General features: G+C 51.2%; 4 protein-coding genes across 4 annotated transcripts; all 4 read right to left on the bottom strand.

The window, feature by feature from the left end:
* Positions 1-298: 298 nt before the first annotated feature.
* AKAW2_10268A (F-box protein) lies at positions 299-3,131 on the bottom strand (the record flags this gene model as incomplete). The annotated part of the gene is made up of 4 exons (XM_041685301.1): positions 299-760; positions 819-2,526; positions 2,586-2,935; positions 2,988-3,131. 4 exons carry the CDS (start codon positions 3,129-3,131, stop codon positions 299-301), a joined length of 2,664 nt encoding a protein of 887 aa, XP_041536988.1.
* A 497-nt stretch (positions 3,132-3,628) lies between these two features.
* AKAW2_10269A (multicopper oxidase) lies at positions 3,629-5,553 on the bottom strand (the record flags this gene model as incomplete). The annotated part of the gene is made up of 3 exons (XM_041685312.1): positions 3,629-4,697; positions 4,747-5,224; positions 5,310-5,553. 3 exons carry the CDS (start codon positions 5,551-5,553, stop codon positions 3,629-3,631), a joined length of 1,791 nt encoding a protein of 596 aa, XP_041536989.1.
* A 923-nt stretch (positions 5,554-6,476) lies between these two features.
* On the bottom strand, positions 6,477-8,501 carry AKAW2_10270A (uncharacterized protein; the record flags this gene model as incomplete). The annotated part of the gene is made up of 1 exon (XM_041685324.1): positions 6,477-8,501. The coding sequence occupies one exon, from the start codon at positions 8,499-8,501 to the stop codon at positions 6,477-6,479; it is 2,025 nt and encodes a 674-aa protein (XP_041536990.1).
* A 731-nt stretch (positions 8,502-9,232) lies between these two features.
* On the bottom strand, positions 9,233-12,944 carry AKAW2_10271A (putative C6 transcription factor; the record flags this gene model as incomplete). The annotated part of the gene is made up of 9 exons (XM_041685335.1): positions 9,233-9,933; positions 9,988-10,666; positions 10,719-10,819; positions 10,874-11,872; positions 12,004-12,052; positions 12,112-12,203; positions 12,281-12,616; positions 12,682-12,731; positions 12,829-12,944. The coding sequence occupies 9 exons, from the start codon at positions 12,942-12,944 to the stop codon at positions 9,233-9,235; spliced, it is 3,123 nt and encodes a 1,040-aa protein (XP_041536991.1).
* Positions 12,945-13,331: the final 387 nt, after the last annotated feature.

The following is a 13,331-nucleotide window of genomic DNA, read 5'->3' on the forward strand; positions in this document are numbered from 1 at the left end:
TGTTAGAAGGTGATTATGCGATGTGAGAATCGTAGTTAGAAGGTGATAATGCGATGTGAGATTTGTCATTTCAACTGTGAATATCTTCTTGATTACATCGTCGAGGCGACTAAGCGTGTTAAGACTATTTAATCTGCTCGTTGTCCCTCTTCTCTTCCTTTCTCATTCTCCTCCTCACACACATCCACGTTTCCATCACATCTTCATCCACTTTCATCAACTTTCATCTGAAAACTTTCTCATACTCATACACACGAGCCGATCCCAGGCTGCTACCGCTGCGGCAGTCTGGGATCGGCTACAACTTCATCTCCCACGCTCCCTTCTCCCACATCTTCACCCCGCTGATTTCCTCGATGCTCAGCAACGCCCGCGTGCTCAGTTCGACCCCAAAAAGGGGCATTGGGTCACCTTCACTGTTCTCCATCGGAAACATAGTGCCGTGTGGAGCGTTATTAGTTGAAGCTGGCTGCGAAGAAGAGGACGAAGAAGCAGCCTCTGCTTCCTTTTGAAGGATCGCGCACGCTTTGTTCAGGTGTCTGACGCGACCGCGAACTTGAATCGCGCCGTTTGCGATCGGTCCATGCATGCAATAGCACATGGCCACGTATTCGATGCGAAGGTGCCGATAGTGATAGATGCCGTCGATAAGGCTGTGATGGACTTCGCGTAGCGTGGTCGTGCACATGTCCTGGCGGTACCAAAAGACTTGCAGCGCCTTGAGAGAGCGGAAGCTGCCGATTTGTTGCATGAGAGAGTGCTATTGAGGTTAGTATTATACCTGATTGATTTGGAAAAGAAGACGACAGCTGACTTACCATGCCGCAGTTGTTCACAGAAACGCCGAGCTCGATTAGCTTGCTTCCACGCTGGCTGATCTGTAGTATGGTTGCCGGGTCGGCAGCCCAGCTGTCACTCTCGTCGTTGCGGATTACCAATCGCTGGAGGTTGCGCATGTGCTTGTGTAGGATCTCTCTGCGAATGGTGAATGCGTTTATGGTGGTCTTGGCGGCCAGCGACTCTACCTTGGCTTTGCTGTAGCGCTCGAACAGGAACAGCTCGGTGATCTTGTCCATGCTGTTGACGAAGCTGCAGAACGCGGGCGTGACATTGTCCGTATGGATGGATGTCAGTGGCAGGGGGTAGATCTGGTTGAGTCGCTTGAGGAAAGCCCAGAGTGTGCTTTGAGGTCCAACGTTGAGTAGCGACAGGTGGTGGAGAGAGGTCAAGTCAACGGCCTTGCTAAGCACCCCGGCGGTCACTGGAATGAGATGGATTGAAAGGCTTTCCAGTGGGATGCCATGTGTGTTGCGAACATAGCACTCTCGCGCCTCTTCTGCTGTGCGCTTCTCGACTGGAGGATTTCTGACCGGCTGCTTTCCTTTTCCTTTATCGGCAGATGAACTGGGTCTTGCTGCCTGCACTGGTTGACGCGCGAAAGCCCGAACGCTAGCCTCTGTGACTGACCGCTGTCTCTCATCGACGAACACCTGATCTTCTCCCTCCTCTTCAACAACGTCAGGATGCTCTATGTCGATCACGTCGGTCGGACATTTCTCCTTCTTCTTGCTCACAGAGAATTCGGTCTTGCCACTGATTGACGGAGTAGGCTTGAGAGCACTGGCTGGGGCAGAATTGCTGGTGCTCGCTTTAACAACGTTCTCGCTCGGCTGTTTGGCATTGCGGACCAGGTACTGTGTTGCAGCTTGGTCGAGTTTGTGCAGTACGTTGATGATGGCTGGATTTTCCGAGTTAAGCACCATCATCTTTGGCAGCACACGGACCATTGAGCGTACACACTTCAGGAACTTTTGGTCCCTTGCCTCTTCCGATGCGCTACTATCCTCCGCCTGCGATTTGCGGGCATTACCTTCCAGCAGGGCTTCCTGCAGATACTTGTTGCGACGGTCGCCATCTCCCACTTTGAAGATGTACGCCAGAATTGACTCTTGAATGGAGCGCTCCCTTCGGACCACGGGATCTGAGGGTAGAGCAGGATCGGCTGGAGTGGCCTGCGGATCCAAGAGAAGGTCTTCTTCGAACTGGGGTGCGGCGAAATTGAGTATATCCCCGAATGCCGTCGTCGCGTCTGGCGCCGAATTGGAAGTTGTTTTCTTCCGCGCCGACTTTGCAAGCTCGTCTGACAACGACAACTTGAGAGACTTCAACGTTGACGAGCACTGCGAGATACACTGTGGGAGCTGCAACACCAGTTTCAGATCCTCAATATCCAACACCGAGAGATTCTTTAGTCCCGAAAGAAGGGAGAGAGTTGGTTCATGCTGAAGTTTGTCGAGATCCTTCAGCAACTGAGCTTCGGCCCCGGTGCAACTGGGTCGAATTTCCCTGGGAGGCGGATTATTTTGGTGGAAGTGGTAATGGGGAGTCTGGAGCATTTGTCCAAGCGTGGAATCAGTGGCTCCTGGCGTTGTGCATGCTGGCAGGCGAATATGCACGTCCCGAATGTCAGGAATTCGGCTGATCGCTTGGTACACTGAGGGTGTGAGCTCCAAACGAATATCCCAACTACAGAAGTTAGCACACACGAATACTTTATCATGTATTCGAGACTGTTTTGTACTTACCTGAAGCTAGTTAATCCTGCCGTCTTCCGCAGAGTAATGGCAATCAGACTACAGAGGTACCGGCCTGTGTAGTAGCTTTGACTAGGTCTTTTGACTACACCTCCCTGTCTATTATCCGATTCGTAGGGCGCGATATGCCTCACTGCGATGTTCTTGACACTAGATGCGTACTGAAGGTTACTGGTACTCACTACCTCCACCATGGCCGTGAACCGATCCAGGGATTTCTCAGTGTAAACGGGATCATCTGTATGAATGCCATGGTGGATGTTGCGGTACAGCAGCGCCACGGCCATGCCGTGGAACTGCTGGCACACCCCAGCCAGGCTACAGAGGCTCTTTTCACCAGACTGTGAGAAGTCGTCAGTAACGCGTCTTGAACCTCGGGGGGATATTACTCACATATTCAAAAATAGTAGTGAGAATTTCACTGGGGAGACCGAGCAAGCAAGGCACTACTACTCCCTTTTTAGATTTGCAGGCACTGGGCCCGGACTGGATGCCAAAGTGCATCTTCTCATTTCTCGGCGCGTAGCCCCGCTCCATAGTGATTGTAATGGAAGTTAATGTTTTTTCTTTTTATTTTTGTTTTTGAATGATGAGTGGACGAGAAGACGGAAGTGTGTGTGTGTGCAGGTGATAATGGTGAACGCTTAGATGAACCGTTGGATTACCGACAAATCGATCACACGAAGTGGGAAACGAGTATCGGTGGTATCGACGAGGCGGCAGGATAGAAGAGAAGTCGAGTAAACAGAGTGAGAAGAAACAGTCGACTCGAAGAAGAGAGTCGAGGCAGGACAGTAGCAGTGAATGGCTTCGGTAACACACCGCCGCCTCCAATTCACGCCAGGCGAGTGCTGTGCCTGAATTGGTGTGATTCCTCTCACTTTTACTTTGGAACCATAACTGGGGAATTGGTAAGTCACCAAGCATGTTCATTATGTAGTAGTTAATAATACATCCGATCTATATGAGAGGCACTATATGGCCATATTACAGTAGATACTTTCGTCCACCTCTGTACAATTGAGTCAAAGTCCCTAGATTGGCATCACTGGCAACCGATATCCCTCTGGAATGTCAGTTGGCCAGGCGTCTACCCCGTCCAGCAAGGCCAGTGCCAACCCACCGACATGGTGCATCTGAAGATGGCAATGGAGCAGGAACGGCCCCGGGTTCACGATAGGGTAGCGCATCGCCAGCCAGCTCGGCCCCGTGCTCGAGCTTGGCGAGTAGAAAGTGTCCCGCATTTGGGGGTTTTCGAAGTTAAAGTTCTCCGGGATGTCTTTCATTGCCTCTTCCACGGAGGACCAGATGAAGGGCTGGTTACCGGTTCCGATCACAAAGTACTTGTTGGAGTGCTTGTGGATGGGGTGTTGAGGCTGGCCCGAGGTGGTGATGTTGATGATGAGATCAACCCAGGTACCGTTCTCCGTCATGGCCGAGTACGCCTGCGAGATTGAGCTGAGGTTGAACAAAACAGGAGGGCGAAGCTCTTCATTCGACACGGGGTACTGGTTGCCCAGGGTCCAGGTGTACGATGAATTGGCATTGTGGACATTTAGGATGTAAGTCCGGTCCGCCTTCGTAGCAGGTGCTACCACGGGGAAGGGTATCACGTCGGTTTCGTTCAAAATGACCGTGGAGGCAGTGGCATTAGCGCCGGCCTCGTTGATATAAGGCTGCGAGGTACCAATCTGCTTCGGTGTAGCGGTGTCATATGACAGGACGGCGGTCCCATTAATGAGCTGGTTCGCATAGTTGTTGGCAACGCGGATAGTATAATCTCCCGCCTGGTCTTCCGACTTGAGTGGCACCATAACGGAGTATCTTGAAGCGACGGGCACAGTAACAGCGTCGACAAGCAAAGGTTCAACATAACGGCCATCGACCGCGTAAACATACATCGGATGCTCATCGATGGAGAACACAAGCGAAGTCGAACCAGCCATACTGATAAAATCAAAGCTAGCATACCGCGATGAGGACTTGACCTTGAAAACCTCCGTGGGCCCTTCACTAGGTGTGCATCCTTCGTAGAAACCTTTGGGAATCTTGCTGAGATCGTACGGATATGGACCCACAACACCCGGCGTGGGAGGCAGACATCTAGTCAGGATCAGCATTATAACTATCGTCAAGGTTTGGGACTTCATACCCCATATCAGTCAAAGTCAAGTTGCCCAGGATCTGCTTTTGCTGTGGTGTCGTGGCAGCATTGATGTGTTCCTGAGATGGGCAAATCACCGAGCCTTTTCCGTTGATCAAAACAGAGTTGGCACAGTAGGCTTCAACACCAGATTCGGTTTGAATCTGGAGAATATCATGCGAGGAAAAGGCTCGCCAATCCGAGATGAGAACTGGCCGTGTATTCTTTTCAGCTGCCAACATCGCCTCCTGCTCGTCCGCATCAGATCCAGAGATCAAATGGAAAGGCCTCTCCACGGAGTCTGCCGGTTCAATGTAGATAGCCCCATAGAGGCCATCATCAATCTGAGCCCTTGTGTGCGAGTGATAAATGTACGAGCCGTACTGGCTTGCCTTCCATTTATAGAGAAACTGTTCGCCCGGCTTGATCTGCTCCTGCGAGAGTCCAGGTACACCATCTGACCACGGGGTGCCTAGTTGCTCGATACCTACAAATATTTAGTAAAGCTCTGTAGGAAAAGACGTTCTGAACATCGAAGCCAAAGAATCATACGATTGAGAGGTAGTACTCACCATGAAAATGAACCGTAGTATTGATTGACATCGAGTTGTTGACCAAAAATTCGACATCATCACCCTGCTTCAACCACAACGTGGGCCCAGGAATCTGTCCATTACTCACAATAGCCTTGTGTACATCACCAGCGACACTGACATCTTCATAGGTCAGGTCTAGCTGGAACTGCACAACACGGCCGGATACCCATTGCACGAAGCAGAGGGCCAACAGGGCCAGCCTGCTTTGAGATATACTCATGCTGGGGCTCAAAAACCAAATAAAAAAAATATACAAGGAACCAACTACCTAGCTCCACAGAATATATACAGTCGAACAGGGCCGAGTCGCGGACTGGTTTGTCGTGCTTGAGTTCCCTTCATCCCGCGAGAATTTTGAGGCTTTTATAATGACAGACCTCTAGAAGTACATAGACCTGGTGCTATTGATGCCCGAAGGTCAAGGCAAGGGATGGAGGACCCGAGACGTATAGCGGAAGGTTCATGACTAGGGCTTGTCATAATGCCGTCCGGTGGCCAAGATACTGGATCCGTCATATGCAGGGCCTACCAGCATACGAACATTCCTAGCAGGATGCCGACTGCCCTGCTCACCGCAAGCTTCGGTTATTAGCGAAACCAATAAATTTAGATTTTATTGCAGGTCGCGGATGCGCGAAAATGTGGAATCTGCATGTTGCTCGCAAAACCCGTGAACTTCACACTGGAGATGTGGGTTAAGGCGAGAAGTTAGCATTGCCACTGCACTGATAACCGACCCAGAACATACAGAGTTTAATCATTCGTTCAGCTGATTAGCTGGATATCAGCAAGGAGAGAAGAAACGATTGACGATGTGGTGCTAGGTTATCGAATCTTATTGACCCGGAAGCGGGTTATCGCCATGACCTGTCACTTTAAGCCTGCCCTGCAGTGGCGCGCTTGCAACGTTAGTGTTAAACTTTGACCGATCGTTATGATAGGTAGATCAGTGCATCTAATGTAAACATATTGATGGTCGCTACTTCTGGAGGTAAATACAGAGTCCTTAGTGAAATATTAATCAGAAACAGGCACCAACTGCAGAGAAACAAAGAAGTCAGGCAGAATAAACAAAATAAACAATAAATGTCTCATATCGGTCGTCAATCACATCCTAACGGCATTATAGCTCATATACGTCGTTCAGTCGTCCGCCTCTTGGTTCGCATGGAGGGCTACTTCCATTGCCGGGCTCACCGGCTGAATCAGTTCTGGACGGTCTAGTAGTGGGGCCTCCGCCGCCGGGTTCTCCATAGGCTCTAGCCTCGAAGGGGTCACCGGCTCCAGATCTCGAATAACAAGCGGAATTTCCACAGAAGAGCTTGCCTCGGGCTCTGCCTGTGGCGGTGGGGGATCATCGGACACAGCCCTGGGAATCTCCGCGGGAGCAATTACTACTGAACTCAAGGGCGTCGCCGCGCTTTGCAGAATCTCCCGAGAGCTAGAAGTAATCGAGCTTATTTCTCCAATATGCTCAATGCTTGAACTTGCGCAACTCGTAGGCCTAACCCAGCTAGCAGACGAAGAATACATCGGCGCCGTCACTGATGTAGAAGCAGATGCGGCTTCCAGAATGTCCTTGGGGAATGGCCGGAGAGCCGATTGGTTTGCTTGGGGCCCAGAATTGACCGCGAGGAACAGAACCAGGAGGCTGAGCACGGCAATTGCGACGTTGCGTCGGTCACTAGCCAATACTCGAACGTAGTTCACCAGCAATGTCTGTAGATCGATATCGTCACTTGATCGCGGGACATACTGAGGCTCCGGCATTCGTTGCTCTCTAGCAGCTTTTTCTTCTGTAACTGGGGCGGATTCGATAGGTTCCGGAACAAAAGAACTGGGCTCGTCAATTGCCGAGGAAGGTGTACGGCCATGTAGCGAAGGGCGGCGCGCTTCAGCGGACATTTCATGTTCGGGCGCCTGCAAATGCGGCACCTGCAATCGATTCTCAAAGTGATCCACCTCTTGCTCCAAAAGTCGCCTCTCCAATTCCCTCCTGATCTCCGAAGGAAGCCACAGGCCAACTTCAACATCGACCTTTTCCATTTCCTTCCAAGCCGCTGCCCATGCCCCAGCTCTCATCAGTCCATTGGCTGCGAATACCTTGATCTCCCATTTTCTGCCTTCGTTATTGTGGCGCACCACGTGTCCTCCACAATCGGGGCACTCCTCCCCTTCTTCCTCGTCCGTAGCGCTCTCTCTTACAGACTGATCGTCCCTATCAGAGTCGTTCTCATCATGTCCCAGGAAATGGCCATGATCTAGCCTTGGGCGCTGTAGCTCTAGACTCTCCAGTAGCCGCTCTTCTAGCAAGTCGTACAGGTCCTCCGGGTGAGAGATAAGCACCCCACGCTCACGGAGCACACCAGATCCGACCTTCTCTTCCAGCAGCTTCCAGCGCCTCCAATACTCCGGAGGCAAAACCTCTTGGAGTATCTTCTGGTTGTGGTAACCCATCGCGCCTGGCACAGGAAGAGAGGGTGGAAGCAGGTTACAGTGTAGAAGTACCAGTGGATACTCCTTTTTAACCTTGGGCTTACCTGCAGACCCTGACGGCGAATAATGATGGAACTTTCTCAGCGGCGATGAACCGGCGGACCTGATCGAAATGTCCGAAAAGCGCTGGCCACCTCTGCGCTTGGGTGGGGTCAGGTATTCATCATCTCCTTCATCCTCCGTGTGCATCTGCATTGCTTTTACTGAGCTTGGCTTCCGGAAAGCGGCTTCCCGATGCCGTATCGAGCGTAGATGTCCGTTATGCGCCTTGCTATCATGATCCTGCCAACTGTGAGAGAGCATATTGTCATGTATGGCCGTCTTCATTCCATCCGCCATGTTTGTGAGCACCGAGGCAGGGATCGACGAGACCGAAGAGCGACTCGAAGCTCTGGAACGTTGGTGTTCGTGGCCTTCATTCAGATCGTCGTTCAATAGATGACCAGAAAGCTGTGTAGATGAATCCGAGGAGTTGTAACCGCCGTCGTGAACTAACATTTGTGTATCTTCAGTGGAAGGACCGATGTCGGCATGATGTCCGTATAGAGTCGTCGAAAACTTCGGGGAAGCCGGTCGGTGCTGGTCGTAGGCAAAGCCTTGAGATAGGCCGGTTGGTTCGCCTGTACGAACTGCATATTCAGTTAATTGGGGGTCATTAGAGTGGCCGTCCATGGAGGTTTGTCATAAAATCGTATAGACCAAGTCAAAGTATAAAAGGAAATGGTTCCCCACTACTATCCGAGCACCAGTAGAAGGCCGTCAGTGAGCCTGTGGATCTCACGAAGAATGCTGAGCTTCGATGGGCCACGCTAGATGGAAGCAAGATGGAGTTCTAGGTCGCATACCATTCAATTCTAAAGAGAAGCTGTTGGAGATGGCGATCGGGGGGGATTGGATGCTTTGTTGCGTGTTGTCTCACCGCCCGGTCGTGATGGGCAACCACATCCCTGCAATGCTTCTGACTGGCCGATGGGCTCCGCTCTACTCTGGGGATCCCCATCATCACTAGAGAACTAACGCTCAAAGCTGGAGAAGGCAGAATGTGATAAGACTTGAGTCCGGGGTTATAGTTAGCTACAATTACACGTCTCATCGATAATATCATACGAACACGCTCACACTCATTATATCACAAACTGCCCCGAATCATACAGTAATCAACCCGAGACACCCTGGAGCATGCTCGCCAATGCAAGACTTGGATCATGCAACATTTCCAAACATTCAGAGCCAAAATACATCGAGTGACATCCAACCAGCAGATTTATCGCTTTGAGTTTCCCGCCCGTGAAATACGTGTCCATATGACCCCCGGGCGCCAGAGAAACCTCAACTCTAATCACAAGAATGACAACGCTCGCTCGGGTAAGTAAAATCGCATGAATAATAAGCATAGTATACACTCAATGGGGAGCTTGTGGCGTCTCATCATGAGGACTCATCAGAGCAGGGTAATTTTGATGCTCCCCAAAATAATTTAGAACGTCTTGCGGCAGATATTCCAGCCATGGAAGGATTTCTCCAGTAAAAGTAAAGGGGAGCTGATCTTGTTGCTGAAGCGTGGCCATGTCAATGTCTTGACTCTGAATGAATATGTCCCCTGCATGGGAGCCCACAGCAGGGGGGAGAACTGTCCGTGCGTTCATCTGGCCGTCCCCAGGTTGCTGGTCGCTGCCAGCGGGTAAGCTATAGTTAAAGCTCGGCGCCTCAGATTCAAACCTAGAAGAAGGATGATTGTACGCTGGTCGCGTGTTTGGGGGTCGGGAGGCGGGACTTGGGAACGAAGTATTTAAGCCAAGGAGCAAATTGGCGTCAGAAGTTGTGACTTGTCCAGAGGATGCCAGAGGCGAGAATCTTTCCGGGCCGGGTGCCATCGATGTGCTTGTCGTAGTCCCTCTATTTCTGGATGGCTCCAGCGGCTGTGGATAAGAATTCGGGTTTTGATTATCACCAGATTGTACAGGAAGGTGAGGGTAGCTATGGCTATACTGGGATGAGTATGTTGGCTTGTCTGATACGGGCTCGGCCTGGGCGGGTAGCTGATACAGAAGACTCAGGTTTGGTTGAGACGAATTGGTTGCACCCGTCAACGCCCACCCAATAGCTTAAGAAGAATTAGCTCGTCCTTCTTTTCGAAGATAAATAAGAAAGAGCTCACCTTGACTTGGGTCAATCTTTGGCGACCGTGCTCCATCCGAAGGGGTATGGACATCTGCTGGACGTTCTCCTTCGCCCGAAGCGGGCAAGGAGGGTTGCGTACGCCGCCAAGGGGGCGCAGTAAAGGGTGGGACAGCAGACACTTCGACTGCACTCTCCATCTCCTCAGTCGTATACAGGAGCGGATCAACTATTCCCTTGGCCTTTTGATCTAATACCGTAAGAATATATTTGGTGCCCTCCCAATACGTCTCGAGCGCCTTTAACGCTTTGTAGCACCGTTGGTAATTCTCCTTTGCGGCCGATGCAAGAAGTATGTGTTTGGCGGTCGGCTTCCGATCAGTTCCACTTGAAGAATCCATATTCGGCATCACGAATCCACTGGATTGGTTTGCCAGCAATGGCTGTGTTGGGGGCGAGCCAGATCTTGAAGAGGGTGACGAATAATAAGCACTCTCCATCAGGAAAGCACATGCGGCAATGTACATTGGCTGGCTTGTGAAAGGGTTGCCGATGAAACTTTTCCCGTCCACGAGCTCGGAGAAAGACAGTATATCGGCGATAGTTTTAGCGGATGACATCGACAGCTCCCTGCTGTTCGGATAAAGATGTTGGATTGTCCCCCCAAAAGAGTTCAGAAGCGTAGGTTGGTGAAGTAGGACGATCAGCGTATGAAACCACTGCGTTCAGGTCAGTCCTGGAGCAAACAAGACATTCGAGGGCGCAACTTACAAAGTGAAGGAGGATAAAATTGGTTCCTTCCTTCGCCTTGACGTACGCCTGGAAATTTGCCGCATTGAAGTGGAGTCGAGGCGACAGGCGCTGGTATATTCCTGGAAATCATTCTTAGCTCTTTGTCAATGAATGTCGTGGAGTTTTGGCCCTACCTGTCAGATCACTCTCCATACCGGCCAGCATTTTCAGTGTATCCGATGTTACATGATTGACATCTTGTATGCCGTTGATGAGATCCGTCACTCTTCCGTACAAGTGGATAATACGGATAAGCGGCGGAAATGGTGCGGGCCATCCATTTGCCAACCGGGACTCGGACTGGAGTGGGAAGCAAAGTTCTATGTCCTCGTCGCGTAAGGTCACTGGTCTGCCTGTTCCGGATGAAATCACTCGGTCAAGGAAGAAGATACTCCAGAAGCTGTCAACCCGTTCACGCTCCCGAGCTCGTCGGCTTTCGCTGTCTTGCATATCTCGGGCGGACCCTGGGGAGATTTGAGGCTCATCATACTGGTCATCTCTCAACTTGCCAGCCTGCCCAGTCATTACTGCATTTGGAGTGACCCCGCTCAGGCCATAATTATACTCCAAGCCCTGAACCTTCTGCATTCCCAGATCCTGGGCCATCCGTATGGATATGCCTAGGTACATCCAAAGCCCACTATCATGGTTCGAGCCGAACTCGTCATAAGCAAGCAATAGACACGCTTGCACTCCGGAAAGCGTAGGGCACGAGAGGGTATCAACTAGGGCGCTCATGGCTCTGTGGGCAAATGGTTGCCCGCGAGTGGACTTTTTCAGATCGATCTGCGGCTCAGAGCCATCGATGGTTGGAGCTTGAGGCGGACTCAACAGTGGGTGCGGGGAGAATCTTGCGGACAATGCACAGACGGCGTCCACAAGCATGGTGTCTACCCTTTTGTCTTTCAGGTCGCGCAGAAACCTGTCTCGCTGCAGGAACGGAAAACTGCACCCGAGATGCACGAAGAATAGATCACATAGGTGCATCACCAAGTTGCTGACAGAAAGGGAATCATCGCGATCATAAAACGGAATGTTGTTGTAATCACGGGTGTCTCTGGTATCGGGTAATGTGCTGACGTTGTTCATGCCTGCATCTGCGAATTTGGGACTACGAAGGGGAGACAGAGACTCTGCATTGAGAAAAATCAATGGGTTAGCTAGGCGTGCAAGGGAGTGTCGCTAGACTTGACAGGCCTGCGGGTAAAACGCAAACCAGTCGCCTGCAGAAGCCAATGAAAGTGAACTAGTCAGGAGTGCAGACCTGATGACAGTGACGGATTGCTCTTGCGTGATCCTCGCACCTGGACGACCTGTAGGGGGCGTTAACCGATGCGACCTCGGGGCATTATCTTGGAGTATGTATGCAAACCATCTGTTTGAAGCCAGGGACAATAGCTGTTGGCCCAAAATACCTAAAGTAGGGCACATGAGTGCGTGCGCTGGAACTCAGCGAGGTGCGACCTAGACAATAAAGAGACTGATAAGCCATGGCCACTCATACAAGGCATTCGAGAAGCTGGGGAAGTGCCATAACATACTGCTTTCTGGACTGGCCCCGTTGTTCTGTTGCTCGAGTTCTTTTGTTGTCCGCGAAGATGTGTCTGTCGGCAGGGGTTCCTCCTTTGGCTCCAGCAGTCTGAGTGCTTCGGAAGGCTTATCAGCACCGCCAGTAATAGGTACTATGGTTCGGCGCGGAGAACTAGGGGAGCGACTTGCGGCCTTTCGCGCCGCGCGCAAGGCAGTCGCATCACTGGGAGGCGGTAGAGGGGCAATTGTAGGAGTTCGTGATGCCGCGTCGGATTGTGACCGGGCGTGGGTAGACGGTTCGCTGTACCCTTGACAGATGTGGTTGTAATCGGAACATGTTTTGCACACTATGCAATCAAGCAAATGAGTCAAACGATGGCCATGATTAAGTCTAATGTCAGCCACTGGTTACCTGGTTGTTCGCCGGAGCAACGGATTTTGCGCTTGCGACACGTCAGACATCTATGGTTGGCCCCAGGGGGGAGCGATCAGGTTAGATTCATCACAGGATGAGCAGACCGGGGGCATGGGGGGAGAAGAGAGGGCGACTATGACTTACGCCGCATTAACTCGTCGCCGCTTAGTTTGGGGCTGTCCATCAGTTGAAACGAAGCGGATTTGTCTTGGAGGGGGAACATTATTGCCGCCGTTCTTCTGGGGAGAAGGGTGGCTCATTGCGAGCAAGTTATCATCCGGGGTCACGACACATTGGGCATCTGATTGTAAGGGTGTAGGAATTAGGGCGAACGATCGTTCCCAAGGATAAGACACAAGGGAATCGCCAGCGGAGAGTGAAGAGGTCGAGGAGAACGGCGGTATTGAAGAGCCTTGGATGGGAGCACCAAGTAAAGAGAAAAATCCATGGACGTAAGTTGTCTTGATCCCACGTCGTGTCCGGTGAAGACTGTTGCGGGATAGAGAGGCAACAGGAAGCGGAAGTGGATGAGGGGAGAAAAGAGGGTGAGTTCACTCACTCCCTGTCTCACGCTCGTTTTCTTTTTTTCCTTTTAGTTGGTAGGTTTTTTATTTTATTATTTTATTTTTCTCGTTTTGAATTTCTTT

This window comes from Aspergillus luchuensis, chromosome 1, assembly GCF_016861625.1.
Source record: "Aspergillus luchuensis IFO 4308 DNA, chromosome 1, nearly complete sequence".
NCBI classification, from domain to species: Eukaryota; Fungi; Ascomycota; class Eurotiomycetes; order Eurotiales; family Aspergillaceae; genus Aspergillus; species Aspergillus luchuensis.